Source organism: Nerophis ophidion, linkage group LG03, assembly GCF_033978795.1.
Source record: "Nerophis ophidion isolate RoL-2023_Sa linkage group LG03, RoL_Noph_v1.0, whole genome shotgun sequence".
Taxonomy (NCBI): domain Eukaryota; kingdom Metazoa; phylum Chordata; class Actinopteri; order Syngnathiformes; family Syngnathidae; genus Nerophis; species Nerophis ophidion.
In genome coordinates, this window is record NC_084613.1 from 12,063,661 (window position 1) to 12,081,804 (window position 18,144).

The 18,144-nt window shown below is 38.9% G+C and overlaps 1 protein-coding gene across 2 annotated transcripts in view; it reads right to left on the minus strand.

Annotated features, from left to right (window-relative positions):
- Positions 1-18,144, minus strand: part of LOC133549120 (filamin-C-like) — a 151,990-nt gene that overhangs the window by 102,898 nt on the left and 30,948 nt on the right. For both annotated transcript variants that reach the window (XM_061894259.1, XM_061894258.1), the window contains exons 3-5: positions 13,914-14,011; positions 289-439; positions 36-154 (exon numbers count right to left, since the gene is read on the minus strand). In XM_061894259.1, coding sequence (XP_061750243.1) covers positions 36-154; positions 289-439; positions 13,914-14,011 — 368 coding nt within the window. The remainder of the gene's footprint in view (positions 1-35; positions 155-288; positions 440-13,913; positions 14,012-18,144) is intronic.

An 18,144-nucleotide genomic window follows, 5' to 3' on the forward strand; every position in this document is an offset into this window, starting at 1 on the left:
TGAGCCACACTCGTGTGTCTTTAGGTGTAACTTACTTCTTCTTTGTGCCCTTCTGGATCCTCCACATAGACTAGGACCTCCCCGCTGCCGGCTTCCAGCGTGTCCACGGTGAACACCGCAGGGTGCAGCACCTTGTTGCCATGAGGCTCGATACCTGCCAAAGGAAAGCGACACACCGGTCACACATCTTCATTCAGGTCGCTTGAAACAACTGCCACAAAGTGACATGAAACCCATAGAGGATTGTCTCACTGACTACTGCGGCCTTCTTTCCGGCGCGCTACCCACCGGGTCCGTAGGCTTTGACTTTGTGAGGGAAAAGCTGCTTGGTTTTGAGAGGGGCTCCCGGTTTGAGCTTGGCTTTGGGGAACTGTGACAGGTAGGTCATCACCGAGTGCTCGTCCACATCTGGATCCACTATCTCCTCAGGTGCAATCACCTAAAGAGCAACCATAAAACAGTACATCAAATCCGAGTGTTTACAGTCAGCTAAAATAAGAGATAAGCGTCGACGTATCGGTCTGTTTTGTCACCCTTAAAGGGGCACTGTGCCTTTTTTTGTAATTTTACCTATAGTTTTTTAATACATTCTAAATATCGAATAAATAAATAGTCAATGGAAGGTCCACTATTCCGCCCATAAAATCCGAAAAAATAACCATTCATAAACCGCCAACAATACTCCAATTTCATTTGGTGACTTGAATATAAACAAGTTTTAACAAAATTGTTATTATAAGTAGTAACGAAGACAAACTATTTATAGCGGAGCCGTGATCACTTCTTGTGTGCCTATGTTTACATCGAGTGGTCTGCTGCTTCCTCGCTTCCCTGCTCCCTGTAAATGTATTCTAGATTATGAACTATTACTAACTTTACTTTAACTTTTTAACTTAAATCATGCATCTCAACTGGACAGTAGATGGCTGAGAATATAATCCTACAAATTGGGACACTTTGACAGCCGTTTAGGACCTGGAACTGGCGACGACGATACGAAAAGCCTCAAGAACAAACCGACAAAACACTATCCTAAATCGGGGAGTAATCTCACAGCTAAAATAATGCAAAATATGTGTTTTCTTGACCCTTCTAAGACCCTCCTCTAATGACCGTAGTGCAATGTTAATGGTTGGAGCTCATAAAAACACAGATTCTTGAATTTCGCCTGATTTTTAATACTTTTTTTCAGGCTTTTTTACTAGCTCTTCACATGCGATCGCCTATTGAACAAATCGACAAACCACTATCCTAAATCGGGAAGTACTCTCTCAGCTAAAGTAACACCAAAGATGTGGTTACTTGACCCTTCGAAGATCCTCCTCCAACGAACAGAGTGCAATGTTAATGGTTGCCACTCAAAAAAACACAGATTCTTGAATCCCGCCTGATTTTTAATACCATTTTTTCGGCTTTTTTACAAGCTCTTCATGCACGATCGGCTAAAGAGCAAATCGACAAAACACTATCCTAAATCGGGGAGTACTCTCTCAGCTAGAATAACACACAATATGTGGTTGCTTGACCCTTTGAAAACCCTCCTCTAACGAAGAGAGTGCAATGTTAATGGTTGCCACTCATAAAAACACAGATTCTTGAGTCCCGCCTGATTTTTAATACTTATTTTCCGTCTTTTTTATTAGCTCTTCATTTGCGATTGCCAAAAGAACAAACAGACAAAGCACCATCCTAAATCGGGGAGTACTCTCTCAGCTAAAATAACACAAAAGATGTGGTTGCTTGACCCTTCAAAGACCCTCCTCTAATGTCCATAGTGCAATGTTTATGGTTGCCACTCATAAAAAAACATATTATTGAGTCCCGCCTTATTTTTAATACTTATTTTCAGGCTTTTGTACTAGCTCTTCATGTGCGATCGCCTATAGAACAAATCGACAAAACACTATCCTACATCGGGAAGTACTCTTTCAGCTAAAGTAACGCTAAAGATTTGGTTACTTGACCCTTCGAAGACCCTCCTCTAAAGACCGTAGTGCAATGTTAATGGTTGCCACTCATAAAAATGGTTGCCACTCATAAAAACACAGATTCTTGAGTACCGCCTGATTTTTAATACTTTATTTCAGGCTTTTTTACTAGGTGTTCATGTGCGATCGCCTATAGAACAAATCGACAAAACACTATCCCAAATGGGGGAGTACTCTCTCAGCTAGAATAACACACAATATGTGGTTGCTTGACCCTTCGAAAACCCTCCTCTAACGAACAGAGTGCAATGTTAATGGTTGCCACTCATAAAAACACAGATTCTTGGGTCCCGCCTGATTTTTAATACTCATTTTCCGTCTTTTTTACTAGCTCTTCATGTGCGATCGCCTATAGAACAAATCGACAAAACACTATCCTAAATCGGGAAGTACTCTCTCAGCTAAAGTAACACCAAAGATGTGGTTACTTGACCCTTCGAAGACCCTCCTCTAAAGACCGTAGTGCAATGTTAATGGTTGCCACTCATAAAAACACAGATTCTTGAATCCCGCCTGATTTTTAATACCATTTTTTCGGCTTTTTTACAAGCTCTTCATGCACGATCGGCTAAAGAGCAAATCGACAAAACACTATCCTAAATCGGGGAGTACTCTCTCAGCTAGAATAACACACAATATGTGGTTGCTTGACCCTTTGAAAACCCTCCTCTAACGAAGAGAGTGCAATGTTAATGGTTGCCACTCATAAAAACACAGATTCTTGAGTCCCGCCTGATTTTTAATACTTATTTTCCGTCTTTTTTACTAGCTCTTCATTTGCGATTGCCAAAAGAACAAACAGACAAAGCACCATCCTAAATCGGGGAGTACTCTCTCAGCTAAAATAACACAAAAGATGTGGTTGCTTGACCCTTCAAAGACCCTCCTCTAATGTCCATAGTGCAATGTTTATGGTTGGCACTCATAAAAAAACATATTATTGAGTCCCGCCTTATTTTTAATACTTATTTTCAGGCTTTTGTACTAGCTCTTCATGTGCGATCGCCTATAGAACAAATCGACAAAACACTATCCTACATCGGGAAGTACTCTTTCAGCTAAAGTAACGCTAAAGATTTGGTTACTTGACCCTTCGAAGACCCTCCTCTAAAGACCGTAGTGCAATGTTAATGGTTGCCACTCATAAAAATGGTTGCCACTCATAAAAACACAGATTCTTGAGTACCGCCTGATTTTTAATACTTTATTTCAGGCTTTTTTACTAGGTGTTCATGTGCGATCGCCTATAGAACAAATCGACAAAACACTATCCCAAATGGGGGAGTACTCTCTCAGCTAGAATAACACACAATATGTGGTTGCTTGACCCTTCGAAAACCCTCCTCTAACGAACAGAGTGCAATGTTAATGGTTGCCACTCATAAAAACACAGATTCTTGGGTCCCGCCTGATTTTTAATACTCATTTTCCGTCTTTTTTACTAGCTCTTCATGTGCGATCGCCTATAGAACAAATCGACAAAACACTATCCTAAATCGGGAAGTACTCTCTCAGCTAAAGTAACACCAAAGATGTGGTTACTTGACCCTTCGAAGACCCTCCTCTAAAGACCGTAGTGCAATGTTAATGGTTGCCACTCATAAAAACACAGATTCTTGAATCCCGCCTGATTTTTAATACCATTTTTTCGGCTTTTTTACAAGCTCTTCATGCACGATCGGCTAAAGAGCAAATCGACAAAACACTATCCTAAATCGGGGAGTACTCTCTCAGCTAGAATAACACACAATATGTGGTTGCTTGACCCTTTGAAAACCCTCCTCTAACGAAGAGAGTGCAATGTTAATGGTTGCCACTCATAAAAACACAGATTCTTGAGTCCCGCCTGATTTTTAATACGTATTTTCCGTCTTTTTTACAAGCTCTTCATTTGCGATTGCCAAAAGAACAAACAGACAAAGCACCATCCTAAATCGGGGAGTACTCTCTCAGCTAGAATAACACACAATATGTGGTTGCTTGACCCTTCAAAAACCCTCCTCTAACGAACAGAGTGCAATGTTAATGGTTGCCACTCATAAAAACACAGATTCTTGGGTCCCGCCTGATTTTTAATACTCATTTTCCGTCTTTTTTACTAGCTCTTCATGTGCGATCGCCTATAGAACAAATCGACAAAACACTATCCTAAATCGGGAAGTACTCTCTCAGCTAAAGTAACACCAAAGATGTGGTTACTTGACCCTTCGAAGACCCTCCTCTAAAGACCGTAGTGCAATGTTAATGGTTGCCACTCATAAAAACACAGATTCTTGAATCCCGCCTGATTTTTAATACAATTTTTTCGGCTTTTTTACAAGCTCTTCATGCACGATCGGCTAAAGAGCAAATCGACAAAACACTATCCTAAATCGGGGAGTACTCTCTCAGCTAGAATAACACACAATATGTGGTTGCTTGACCCTTTGAAAACCCTCCTCTAACGAAGAGAGTGCAATGTTAATGGTTGCCACTCATAAAAACACAGATTCTTGAGTCCCGCCTGATTTTTAATACGTATTTTCCGTCTTTTTTACTAGCTCTTCATTTGCGATTGCCAAAAGAACAAACAGACAAAGCACCATCCTAAATCAGGGAGTACTCTCTCAGCTAAAATAACACAAAAGATGTGGTTGTTTGACCCTTCAAAGACCCTCCTCCAATGTCCATAGTGCAATGTTTATGGTTGCCACTCATAAAAACACATATTATTGAGTCCCGCCTTATTTTTAATACTTATTTTCAGGCTTTTTTACTAGCTCTTCATGTGCGATCGCCTATAGAACAAATCGACAAAACACTATCCTACATCGGGAAGTACTCTTTCAGCTAAAGTAACACTAAAGATGTGGTTACTTGACCCTTCGAAGACCTTCCTCTAAAGACCGTAGTGCAATGTTAATGGTTGCCACTCATAAAAATGGTTGCCACTCATAAAAACACAGATTCTTGAGTACCGCCTGATTTTTAATACTTTATTTGAGGCTTTTTTACTAGGTCTTCATGTGCGATCGCGTATAGAACAATTCGACAAAACACTATCCTACATCAGGAAGTACTCTTTCAGCTAAAGTAACACTAAAGATGTGGTTATTTGACCCTTCGAAGACCCTCCTCTAAAGACCGTAGTGCAATGTTAATGGTTGCCACTCATAAAAACACAGATTCTTGAATCCCGCCTGATTTTTAATACTTATTTTCCGTCTTTTTTACTAGCTCTTCATGTGCGATTGCCAAAAGAACAAACCTACAAAACACTATCGTTAATTGGGGAATACTCTCTCAGCTAGAATAACACAAAAGATGTGGTTGCTTGACCCTTCGAAGACCCTCCTCTAATGACCATAGTGCAATGTAAATTGTTGCCACTCATAAAAACACAGATTCTTGAGTACCGCCTGATTTTTAATACTTTATTTCAGGCTTTTTTACTAGGTTTTCATGTGCAATCGCCTATAGAACAAATCGACAAAACACTATCCTAAATCGGGGAGTACTCTCTCAGCCAGAATAACACACAATATGTGGTTGCTTGACCCTTCGAAAACCCTCCTCTAAAGACCGTAGTGCAATGTTAATGGTTGCTACTCATAAAAACACAGATTCTTGAGTCCCGCCTGATTTTTAATACTTATTTTCCGTCTTTTTTAATAGCTTTTCATGTGCTATCGCCTATAGAGCAAATCGACAAAACACTATCCTAAATCGAGGAGTACTCTCTCAGCTAGAATAACACACAATATGTGGTTGCTTGACCCTTTGAAAACCCTACTCTAACGAACAGAGTGCAATGTTAATGGTTGCCACTCATAAAAACACAGATTCTTGAGTCCCGCCTGATTTTTAATACTTATTTTCCGTCTTTTTCACTAGCTCTTCATGTGCGATTGCCAAAAGAACAAACCGACAAAACACTATCGTAAATTGGGGAACACTCTCTCAGCTAAAATAACACAAAAGATGTGGTTGCTTGACCCTTCGAAGACCCTCCTCTAATGACTGTAGTGCAATGTTAATGGTTGCCACTCAAAAAAACACAGATTCTTGAATCCCGCCTGATTTTTAATACCATTTTTTCGGCTTTTTTACAAGCTCTTCATGCACGATCGGCTAAAGAGCAAATCGACAAAACACTATCCTAAATCGGGGAGTACTCTCTCAGCTAGAATAACACACAATATGTGGTTGCTTGACCCTTTGAAAACCCTCCTCTAACGAAGAGAGTGCAATGTTAATGGTTGCCACTCATAAAAACACAGATTCTTGAGTCCCGCCTGATTTTTAATACTTATTTTCCGTCTTTTTTATTAGCTCTTCATTTGCGATTGCCAAAAGAACAAACAGACAAAGCACCATCCTAAATCGGGGAGTACTCTCTCAGCTAAAATAACACAAAAGATGTGGTTGCTTGACCCTTCAAAGACCCTCCTCTAATGTCCATAGTGCAATGTTTATGGTTGCCACTCATAAAAAAACATATTATTGAGTCCCGCCTTATTTTTAATACTTATTTTCAGGCTTTTGTACTAGCTCTTCATGTGCGATCGCCTATAGAACAAATCGACAAAACACTATCCTACATCGGGAAGTACTCTTTCAGCTAAAGTAACGCTAAAGATTTGGTTACTTGACCCTTCGAAGACCCTCCTCTAAAGACCGTAGTGCAATGTTAATGGTTGCCACTCATAAAAATGGTTGCCACTCATAAAAACACAGATTCTTGAGTACCGCCTGATTTTTAATACTTTATTTCAGGCTTTTTTACTAGGTGTTCATGTGCGATCGCCTATAGAACAAATCGACAAAACACTATCCCAAATGGGGGAGTACTCTCTCAGCTAGAATAACACACAATATGTGGTTGCTTGACCCTTCGAAAACCCTCCTCTAACGAACAGAGTGCAATGTTAATGGTTGCCACTCATAAAAACACAGATTCTTGGGTCCCGCCTGATTTTTAATACTCATTTTCCGTCTTTTTTACTAGCTCTTCATGTGCGATCGCCTATAGAACAAATCGACAAAACACTATCCTAAATCGGGAAGTACTCTCTCAGCTAAAGTAACACCAAAGATGTGGTTACTTGACCCTTCGAAGACCCTCCTCTAAAGACCGTAGTGCAATGTTAATGGTTGCCACTCATAAAAACACAGATTCTTGAATCCCGCCTGATTTTTAATACCATTTTTTCGGCTTTTTTACAAGCTCTTCATGCACGATCGGCTAAAGAGCAAATCGACAAAACACTATCCTAAATCGGGGAGTACTCTCTCAGCTAGAATAACACACAATATGTGGTTGCTTGACCCTTTGAAAACCCTCCTCTAACGAAGAGAGTGCAATGTTAATGGTTGCCACTCATAAAAACACAGATTCTTGAGTCCCGCCTGATTTTTAATACTTATTTTCCGTCTTTTTTACTAGCTCTTCATTTGCGATTGCCAAAAGAACAAACAGACAAAGCACCATCCTAAATCGGGGAGTACTCTCTCAGCTAAAATAACACAAAAGATGTGGTTGCTTGACCCTTCAAAGACCCTCCTCTAATGTCCATAGTGCAATGTTTATGGTTGGCACTCATAAAAAAACATATTATTGAGTCCCGCCTTATTTTTAATACTTATTTTCAGGCTTTTGTACTAGCTCTTCATGTGCGATCGCCTATAGAACAAATCGACAAAACACTATCCTACATCGGGAAGTACTCTTTCAGCTAAAGTAACGCTAAAGATTTGGTTACTTGACCCTTCGAAGACCCTCCTCTAAAGACCGTAGTGCAATGTTAATGGTTGCCACTCATAAAAATGGTTGCCACTCATAAAAACACAGATTCTTGAGTACCGCCTGATTTTTAATACTTTATTTCAGGCTTTTTTACTAGGTGTTCATGTGCGATCGCCTATAGAACAAATCGACAAAACACTATCCCAAATGGGGGAGTACTCTCTCAGCTAGAATAACACACAATATGTGGTTGCTTGACCCTTCGAAAACCCTCCTCTAACGAACAGAGTGCAATGTTAATGGTTGCCACTCATAAAAACACAGATTCTTGGGTCCCGCCTGATTTTTAATACTCATTTTCCGTCTTTTTTACTAGCTCTTCATGTGCGATCGCCTATAGAACAAATCGACAAAACACTATCCTAAATCGGGAAGTACTCTCTCAGCTAAAGTAACACCAAAGATGTGGTTACTTGACCCTTCGAAGACCCTCCTCTAAAGACCGTAGTGCAATGTTAATGGTTGCCACTCATAAAAACACAGATTCTTGAATCCCGCCTGATTTTTAATACCATTTTTTCGGCTTTTTTACAAGCTCTTCATGCACGATCGGCTAAAGAGCAAATCGACAAAACACTATCCTAAATCGGGGAGTACTCTCTCAGCTAGAATAACACACAATATGTGGTTGCTTGACCCTTTGAAAACCCTCCTCTAACGAAGAGAGTGCAATGTTAATGGTTGCCACTCATAAAAACACAGATTCTTGAGTCCCGCCTGATTTTTAATACGTATTTTCCGTCTTTTTTACAAGCTCTTCATTTGCGATTGCCAAAAGAACAAACAGACAAAGCACCATCCTAAATCGGGGAGTACTCTCTCAGCTAGAATAACACACAATATGTGGTTGCTTGACCCTTCAAAAACCCTCCTCTAACGAACAGAGTGCAATGTTAATGGTTGCCACTCATAAAAACACAGATTCTTGGGTCCCGCCTGATTTTTAATACTCATTTTCCGTCTTTTTTACTAGCTCTTCATGTGCGATCGCCTATAGAACAAATCGACAAAACACTATCCTAAATCGGGAAGTACTCTCTCAGCTAAAGTAACACCAAAGATGTGGTTACTTGACCCTTCGAAGACCCTCCTCTAAAGACCGTAGTGCAATGTTAATGGTTGCCACTCATAAAAACACAGATTCTTGAATCCCGCCTGATTTTTAATACAATTTTTTCGGCTTTTTTACAAGCTCTTCATGCACGATCGGCTAAAGAGCAAATCGACAAAACACTATCCTAAATCGGGGAGTACTCTCTCAGCTAGAATAACACACAATATGTGGTTGCTTGACCCTTTGAAAACCCTCCTCTAACGAAGAGAGTGCAATGTTAATGGTTGCCACTCATAAAAACACAGATTCTTGAGTCCCGCCTGATTTTTAATACGTATTTTCCGTCTTTTTTACTAGCTCTTCATTTGCGATTGCCAAAAGAACAAACAGACAAAGCACCATCCTAAATCAGGGAGTACTCTCTCAGCTAAAATAACACAAAAGATGTGGTTGTTTGACCCTTCAAAGACCCTCCTCCAATGTCCATAGTGCAATGTTTATGGTTGCCACTCATAAAAACACATATTATTGAGTCCCGCCTTATTTTTAATACTTATTTTCAGGCTTTTTTACTAGCTCTTCATGTGCGATCGCCTATAGAACAAATCGACAAAACACTATCCTACATCGGGAAGTACTCTTTCAGCTAAAGTAACACTAAAGATGTGGTTACTTGACCCTTCGAAGACCTTCCTCTAAAGACCGTAGTGCAATGTTAATGGTTGCCACTCATAAAAATGGTTGCCACTCATAAAAACACAGATTCTTGAGTACCGCCTGATTTTTAATACTTTATTTGAGGCTTTTTTACTAGGTCTTCATGTGCGATCGCGTATAGAACAATTCGACAAAACACTATCCTACATCAGGAAGTACTCTTTCAGCTAAAGTAACACTAAAGATGTGGTTATTTGACCCTTCGAAGACCCTCCTCTAAAGACCGTAGTGCAATGTTAATGGTTGCCACTCATAAAAACACAGATTCTTGAATCCCGCCTGATTTTTAATACTTATTTTCCGTCTTTTTTACTAGCTCTTCATGTGCGATTGCCAAAAGAACAAACCTACAAAACACTATCGTTAATTGGGGAATACTCTCTCAGCTAGAATAACACAAAAGATGTGGTTGCTTGACCCTTCGAAGACCCTCCTCTAATGACCATAGTGCAATGTAAATTGTTGCCACTCATAAAAACACAGATTCTTGAGTACCGCCTGATTTTTAATACTTTATTTCAGGCTTTTTTACTAGGTTTTCATGTGCAATCGCCTATAGAACAAATCGACAAAACACTATCCTAAATCGGGGAGTACTCTCTCAGCCAGAATAACACACAATATGTGGTTGCTTGACCCTTCGAAAACCCTCCTCTAAAGACCGTAGTGCAATGTTAATGGTTGCTACTCATAAAAACACAGATTCTTGAGTCCCGCCTGATTTTTAATACTTATTTTCCGTCTTTTTTAATAGCTTTTCATGTGCTATCGCCTATAGAGCAAATCGACAAAACACTATCCTAAATCGAGGAGTACTCTCTCAGCTAGAATAACACACAATATGTGGTTGCTTGACCCTTTGAAAACCCTACTCTAACGAACAGAGTGCAATGTTAATGGTTGCCACTCATAAAAACACAGATTCTTGAGTCCCGCCTGATTTTTAATACTTATTTTCCGTCTTTTTCACTAGCTCTTCATGTGCGATTGCCAAAAGAACAAACCGACAAAACACTATCGTAAATTGGGGAACACTCTCTCAGCTAAAATAACACAAAAGATGTGGTTGCTTGACCCTTCGAAGACCCTCCTCTAATGACTGTAGTGCAATGTTAATGGTTGCCACTCATAAAAACACAGATTTTTGAATCCCGCCTGATTTTTAATACCATTTTTTTTGGCTTTTTTACAAGCTCTTCCTCCGCGATCGCCTACAGAACAAACCGACAAAACACTATCCTAAATCGGGAAGTACTCTCTCAGCTAAAGTAACACCAAAGATGTGGTTGCTTGACCCTTCGAAAACCCCCCTCTAATGAAGAGAGTGCAATGTTAATGGTTGCCACTCATAAAAACACAGATTCTTGAGTCCTGCCTCATTTTTAATACTAATTTTCCGTCTTTTTTACTAGCTCTTCATGTGCGATCGCCTATAGAACAAATCGACAAAACACTCTCCTAAATCGGGAAGTACTCTCTCAGCTAAAGTAACAGCAAAGATGTGGTTACTTGACCCTTCGAAGACCCTCCTCTAACGAACAGAGTGCAATGTTAATGGTTGCCACTCATAAAAACACAGATTCCTGAATCCCGCCTGATTTTTAATACTTATTTTCCGTCTTTTTTTACTTGCTCTTCATGTGCGATCGCCTACAGAACAAACCGACAAAACACTATCCTAAATCGGGAAGTACTCTCTCAGCTAAAGTAACACCAAAGATGTGGTTGCTTGACCCTTCGAAAACCCCCCTCTAATGAAGAGAGTGCAATGTTAATGGTTGCCACTCATAAAAACACAGATTCCTGAATCCCGCCTGATTTTTAATACTTATTTTCCGTCTTTTTTTACTTGCTCTTCATGTGCAATCGCCTACAGAACAAACCGACAAAACACTATCCTAAATCCGGGAGTACTCTCTCAGCTAGAATAACACAAAAGATCTGGAACAAGTGGTTGCTTGACCCGTTCGAAGACCCTCCTCTAATGAGCATAGTGCAATGAGACTAAGCAGGAAATAAACATCTCCATCAGCGCCACTCCTGATTCCTCTCATCCCACGAGCACTTTGTCCATCAGTCATGCGCTGGCACAAAGCTCTGCCCCCCAAGCTGGTTATATTTAACCCCCAGTCCTACGGGGTTAAGGATTGTTGCCTTTAATAAGCCAGCCAGGGGGATTTATACTTAGCTAGACCCTCTCCCACATCTCCTTAACACCAGAAGACTGGAATCCAGCCATCAGGGCCATGACGTACTGCCTCCAGCTATCTGGCCGGCGCTTGCCCTGCATGGCGATGAGCTGGCCTGCCATCTCCACAAACAAGCACAGTAAACAACATTAAAGGAGGGAGGAATTCACCCTTGCTCTGTTTATGTCGTTATTCCCAAGGAACACGGGCATATTTACACCTTTTGGTTTTGGAGGCTGGCTGGAGAAGGCGTTTAAAAGGCCTGGCAAACTAAAACGCTTACACGCTCACGACTGCACATCACCATAAAGCATTCCGGGCTTGTAAAAAATAAAAAAAAATAAAAAAGTCCTTTTCTCAAGCTGCCACCTGGTTTAAACACTTTAGAGATGACTGCCGCGCTTTTAATTCATATCAACAGGGCGTGAAATACAGGGCTGTGCAAAAGTCTCGGGCCACCCCCAAGCTTTGTTGCATTAATAAACTTTATGTGCACTACACCTTATCTTTCTTCCTGACAGTCACTTTTCCAAGCCTGCAAAACCTCATCCAGGATTTTTATGCCTCAGTCCCTGCAGTGCAGGGTTGTGTTTATGTTCGAGTCCCGTTTTTCCACAGTTAGACATCCAATACTGTCTACTCATGGCCATATCCTTTTAATTTGGCCCGCCAAACACCCAAATACTCTTGATGAAACCGTTTCAAATTAGGGTTGCTTATGTGTGCAGTACTCCCGCCACGCCAAAGGGGGCAACAGCGGTAGTCTCTGTGGTCTCTCACAACGTATGCTGTAAGTAGCAGCAGTAGCATTGTTGAAGGGATCATGTGACTGCTCATTATGACTCTATATTTGGATCATATCCATTGGCTCACAAAGTCTTTCGGTGTCATAATGTACCCCGCCTACCGCCCAAATGCAGCTGGGATAGACTCCGGCTACCCCGCGACCTCGAAAGGGACAAGCAGTAGAAAGTGGATGGATGGAATTCAGAAAAATGTGCTAATTGCGCCAATATAGAATATATTTTTTCATTTTATGTTTTTATATATTATGTGTGTGGATGTATATATGTGTATATATATACATATTTGCATATGTGTATGTATACATGTGTACTGTATATGTATATATATATGTATATGTGCATATATATATATGTGTGTATATATATATATAGATATATATATATGTACATGTATGTATATACATATGTGTGTGTATATATACTGTATATATATGTGCGTGTATATATGTATATGTGCATATATATATGTGTGTATATATATATATGTATATATATATACATATATATATACATATATAGATATATATATGTACATGTATGTATATACATATGTGTGTGTGTATATATATACTGTATATATATGTGTGTGTATATATGTATATAAGTATATGTATATTTGTATGTATATATGTGTATATATGTCTATATAAGTATATGTGTGTATATATGTGTATATCTATATATATTTGTATATGTGTATATGTATATACATGTATATTTATGTATATATGTATGTATGTATGTATAAACGTATGCATATGTGTATATATGTATGTATATATGTATGTATATATATACACATGTGTATGTATATATCTCTATATATGTATATGTATGTATATGTTTGTATATATGTATGTATATATCTCTATATATGTATATGTATGTATATATGTATATATATTTGTATATGTCCATAAATATGTGTATATTTATGTATGTATGTATATATGTATGTATATATGTATATGTATACATACATGTACACATAAAATCCCCTGACGAGCAGGGAAACCTGCGAAACAGGCTTGTAGGGATGATATAGCCTCTGTGATTTTTCCTGACCTAACGTATATTCCGCTCTCCCACGGTATTGAGCACAGTATAACGGATAAACCACAGAAACCTCAACTATATGTATATACATAAATGTGTGTGTGTGTGTGTGTGTATGTATATATATATATATATATATATATATATGGCAGAAAATGGATGGAGGGATGTGTATATGTATGTATATATGTATATGGAAATATATATATTATATATATATATATAGGAAAAGGAAGGAAACTCTTATTGCTGCATGGTCCCCCCGAGACAAGCCCCACCTTGTACAGTTATATTCAGCTTGTCTGTCATGCGTCTTACCTGAGGCACTCCCAGCCAGTCGTCAGCCTGTTGCATGGCCTCCCTGGCATTCTGCACAGGCTTGTTTGGGTCCCACTCGGCCCAATCAGGACACAAACCTATCGGAATGCAAAGGAGCTATTAGTCAAAGGCCGCCGCGCACAGATATCTGCAGGCTGCCTTCCGCTTCCATTGCCATAATGAGGCCCCACTTGGGCCGCCGCCGCTATCTCCACCAACACCTTAAAGGCGCCATGACCTTTGCTATGTGCGACAATGAAGGTGTCTCTCTGCTCGACAGACGACCTCGACAGGCGTGCAGAAGCTGGCCGGCGCTGCTAATAACTAAATTGGATTAGAGTTGACGATGGAGAGGCCCCCCCTTCCTTAAAGGAGAACTGCACTTTTTTTTTGTTTTTGTTTGCCTATCGTTCACAATCATTATGAGAGACATGACAGATGATTTTTTTTTTATGCATTCTAAATAGTAAATAAATGCGATCAAAAGTCGATTTACAAAGGAGACTATATATTGGAGCCGTTCAATTTTGCCTACAGAGCCCTTAAAAAACATCCAAACACCTCCATTAAAGTTTTATATACATGATTTAAGTATATATGTAATGTAGTAAAATTCATAATAACAGGCCACCTACTCAGTGGCCTAGTGGTTAGAGTGTGCGCCCTGAGATTGGTAGGTTGTGAGTTCAAACCCCGGCCGGGTCATACCAAAGACTACAAAAAAATGCCTCCCTGCTTGGCACTCAGCATCAAGGGTTGGAATTGGGGGTTAAATCACCACAAATGATTCCCGGGCGCGGCACCGCTGCTGCCCACTGCTCCCCTCACTTCCCAGGGGATGATCAAGGGGATGGGTCAAATGCAGAGGACAAATTTCACCACACCTAGTGTGTGTGTGACAATCATTGGTACTTTAACTTAATATATACATGATAGAGGTATATATGTAATGTAGTAACATATAATAACATGTAATATATACATGATGTAAGTATATATGTAATGTAGTAACATTCATAATAACATGTAATATACACATGATGTAAGTATGTGTAATGTGCTAACATTCATAATAACATTTAATATATACATAATGTAAGTATATATGTGATGTAGTAACATTCATAATAACATGTAATATATACATGATGTAAGTATATATGTGATATAGTAACATTCACAATATATACATGATGTAAGTATATATGTAATGTAGTAACATTCATAATAACATGTAGTATTTACAATATGTAATAAATGTAATGTAGTAACATTTATAATAATATTTAATATCCATATATTTTGATCAATTTAAGTATATGCGCTGCATTAATTTAAAAAAGGCATCACAATTGCTTTTTTTTCTTCATCACCGATAATTACTCACTGCCGAGAGAAAACATCACTTACTGTATAAAGTCTGCTGTCATTAGGATGCCAACTGCTTTAGATGAAGAATGACTCATAATCAACGTTCCCTCCAAGGTACGCGCCTGCGCAATTGCACACTGCTAACGTGTCCTCTGCGCACGGCAAATCTAAGCCGCGAACAAAAACGAATAAAAAGATAAGCGCATAACAGTGTGCACGTCTGCCGTCGCTCACATGTGCGCCACTGAATGCTCAAGGAGTTTTGGCGTTTGCTCACACATGAAAATTGGAGGGAAAAATGCTCATAATCCTCACAAAGAATGGGGTAACAAGCGTTTTTTTTTGTGTGTGTGTCGTCCTGGCCATTTCCAGGTCCTAAATGGCTGTCAAAGTGTCCCAACTTGTTGGATTATATTCTCAGCCATCTACTTTCCAGGTAATATGCATGATTTACGATCTACAACAATTTTCCAGGGAGCAAGGAAGCGAGGAGGCCCAATTGTACACAAGCTTGTTATCCCGGCGTCGCTATTAATAGTCCGTCCGCGTTAGCACTTATAATAACAATGACTTGTTAATATTGAAGTCATGAAATGTGAATGGATTATTGTTAGCGCTTTTTGAATGGTTATCTGACGTTATGGGCGGAATAGAGGAGCTCCCTTTGGCTTTTATTTACGTTTATTTAATATTTAGAATGCATTAAAAACAAAGCATCATGATTGTGAACGATAGGCAAAATTCATTTATAATAACATGTAATACATACAGTACATGATGTAAGTATATATGTAGTGTAGTAACATTTATAATAACATTTAATATTTACCTATTTTGATCATTTTAAGTGATCACATTTGCATCACTTTTGCTTTTTTTTCTCTTCATCACCGATAATTACTCACTGCAGACTTCACCAGAGAAAACATCCCTTACTGTACAAGGTCTGCAGTCATTCAGATGCCGACTGCTTTAGATGACGAATGACTCATAATCCTCACTAAGAATGGGGTAACAAGCGTTTTTTTTTGTGTGTGTGTCGTCCTGGCCATTTCCAGGTCCTAAATGGCTGTCAAAGTGTCCCAACTTGTTGGATTATATTCTCAGCCATCTACTTTCCAGGTAATATGCATGATTTACGATCTACAACAATTTTCCAGGGAGCAAGGAAGCGAGGAGGCCCAATTGTACACAAGCTTGTTATCCCGGCGTCGCTATTAATAGTCCGTCCGCGTTAGCACTTATAATAACAATGACTTGTTAATATTGAAGTCATGAAATGTGAATGGATTATTGTTAGCGCTTTTTGAATGGTTATCTGACGTTATGGGCGGAATAGAGGAGCTCCCTTTGGCTTTTATTTACGTTTATTTAATATTTAGAATGCATTAAAAACAAAGCATCATGATTGTGAACGATAGGCAAAATTCATTTATAATAACATGTAATACATACAGTACATGATGTAAGTATATATGTAGTGTAGTAACATTTATAATAACATTTAATATTTACCTATTTTGATCATTTTAAGTGATCACATTTGCATCACTTTTGCTTTTTTTTCTCTTCATCACCGATAATTACTCACTGCAGACTTCACCAGAGAAAACATCCCTTACTGTACAAGCTCTGCAGTCATTCGGATGTCGACTGCTTTAGATGACGAATGACTCATAATCCTCACTAAGAATGGGGTAACAAGCGTTTTTTTTGTGTGTGTCGTCCTGGCCATTTCCAGGTCCTAAATGGCTGTCAAAGTGTCCCAACTTGTTGGATTATATTCTCAGCCATCTACTTTCCAGGTAATATGCATGATTTACGATCTACAACAATTTTCCAGGGAGCAAGGAAGCGAGGAGGCCCAATTGTACACAAGTGTGTTATCATTAGTCCGTCTGCGTTAGCACTTATAATAACAATCTCACTAATACTTGTTAATATTCAAGTCATGAAATGTAAATAGATTATTGTTAGCGCTTTTTAAATGGTTATCTGACGTTATGGGCGGAATAGAGGAGCTCCCATTGGCTTTTATTTACGTTTATTTAATATTTAGAATGCATTAAAAAAAGCATCATGATTGTGAACGATAGGCAAAATTCATTTACAATAACATGTAATATATACATGATGTAAGTATATATGTAGTGTAGTAACATTTATAATAACATTTAATATTTACCTATTTTGATCATTTTAAGTGATCACATTTGCATCACTTTTGCTTTTTTTTCTCTTCATCACCGATAATTACTCACTGCAGACTTCACCAGAGAAAACATCCCTTACTGTACAAGCTCTGCAGTCATTCGGATGTCGACTGCTTTAGATGACGAATGACTCATAATCCTCACTAAGAATGGGGTAACAAGCGTTTTTTTTGTGTGTGTCGTCCTGGCCATTTCCAGGTCCTAAATGGCTGTCAAAGTGTCCCAATTTGTTGGATTATATTCTCAGCCATCTACTTTCCAGGTAATATGCATGATTTACGATCTACAACAATTTTCCAGGGAGCAAGGAAGCGAGGAGGCCCAATTGTACACAAGTGTGTTATCATTAGTCTGTCTGCGTTAGCACTTATAATAACAATCTCACTAATACTTGTTAATATTCAAGTCATGAAATGTAAATAGATTATTGTTAGCGCTTTTTAAATGGTTATCTGACGTTATGGGCGGAGTAGAGGAGCTCCCATTGGCTTTTATTTACGTTTATTTAATATTTAGAATGCATTAAAAAAAAGCATCATGATTGTGAACGATAGGCAAAATTCATTTACAATAACATGTAAAATATACATGATGTAAGTATATATGTAGTGTAGTAACATTTATAATAACATTTAATATTTACCTAT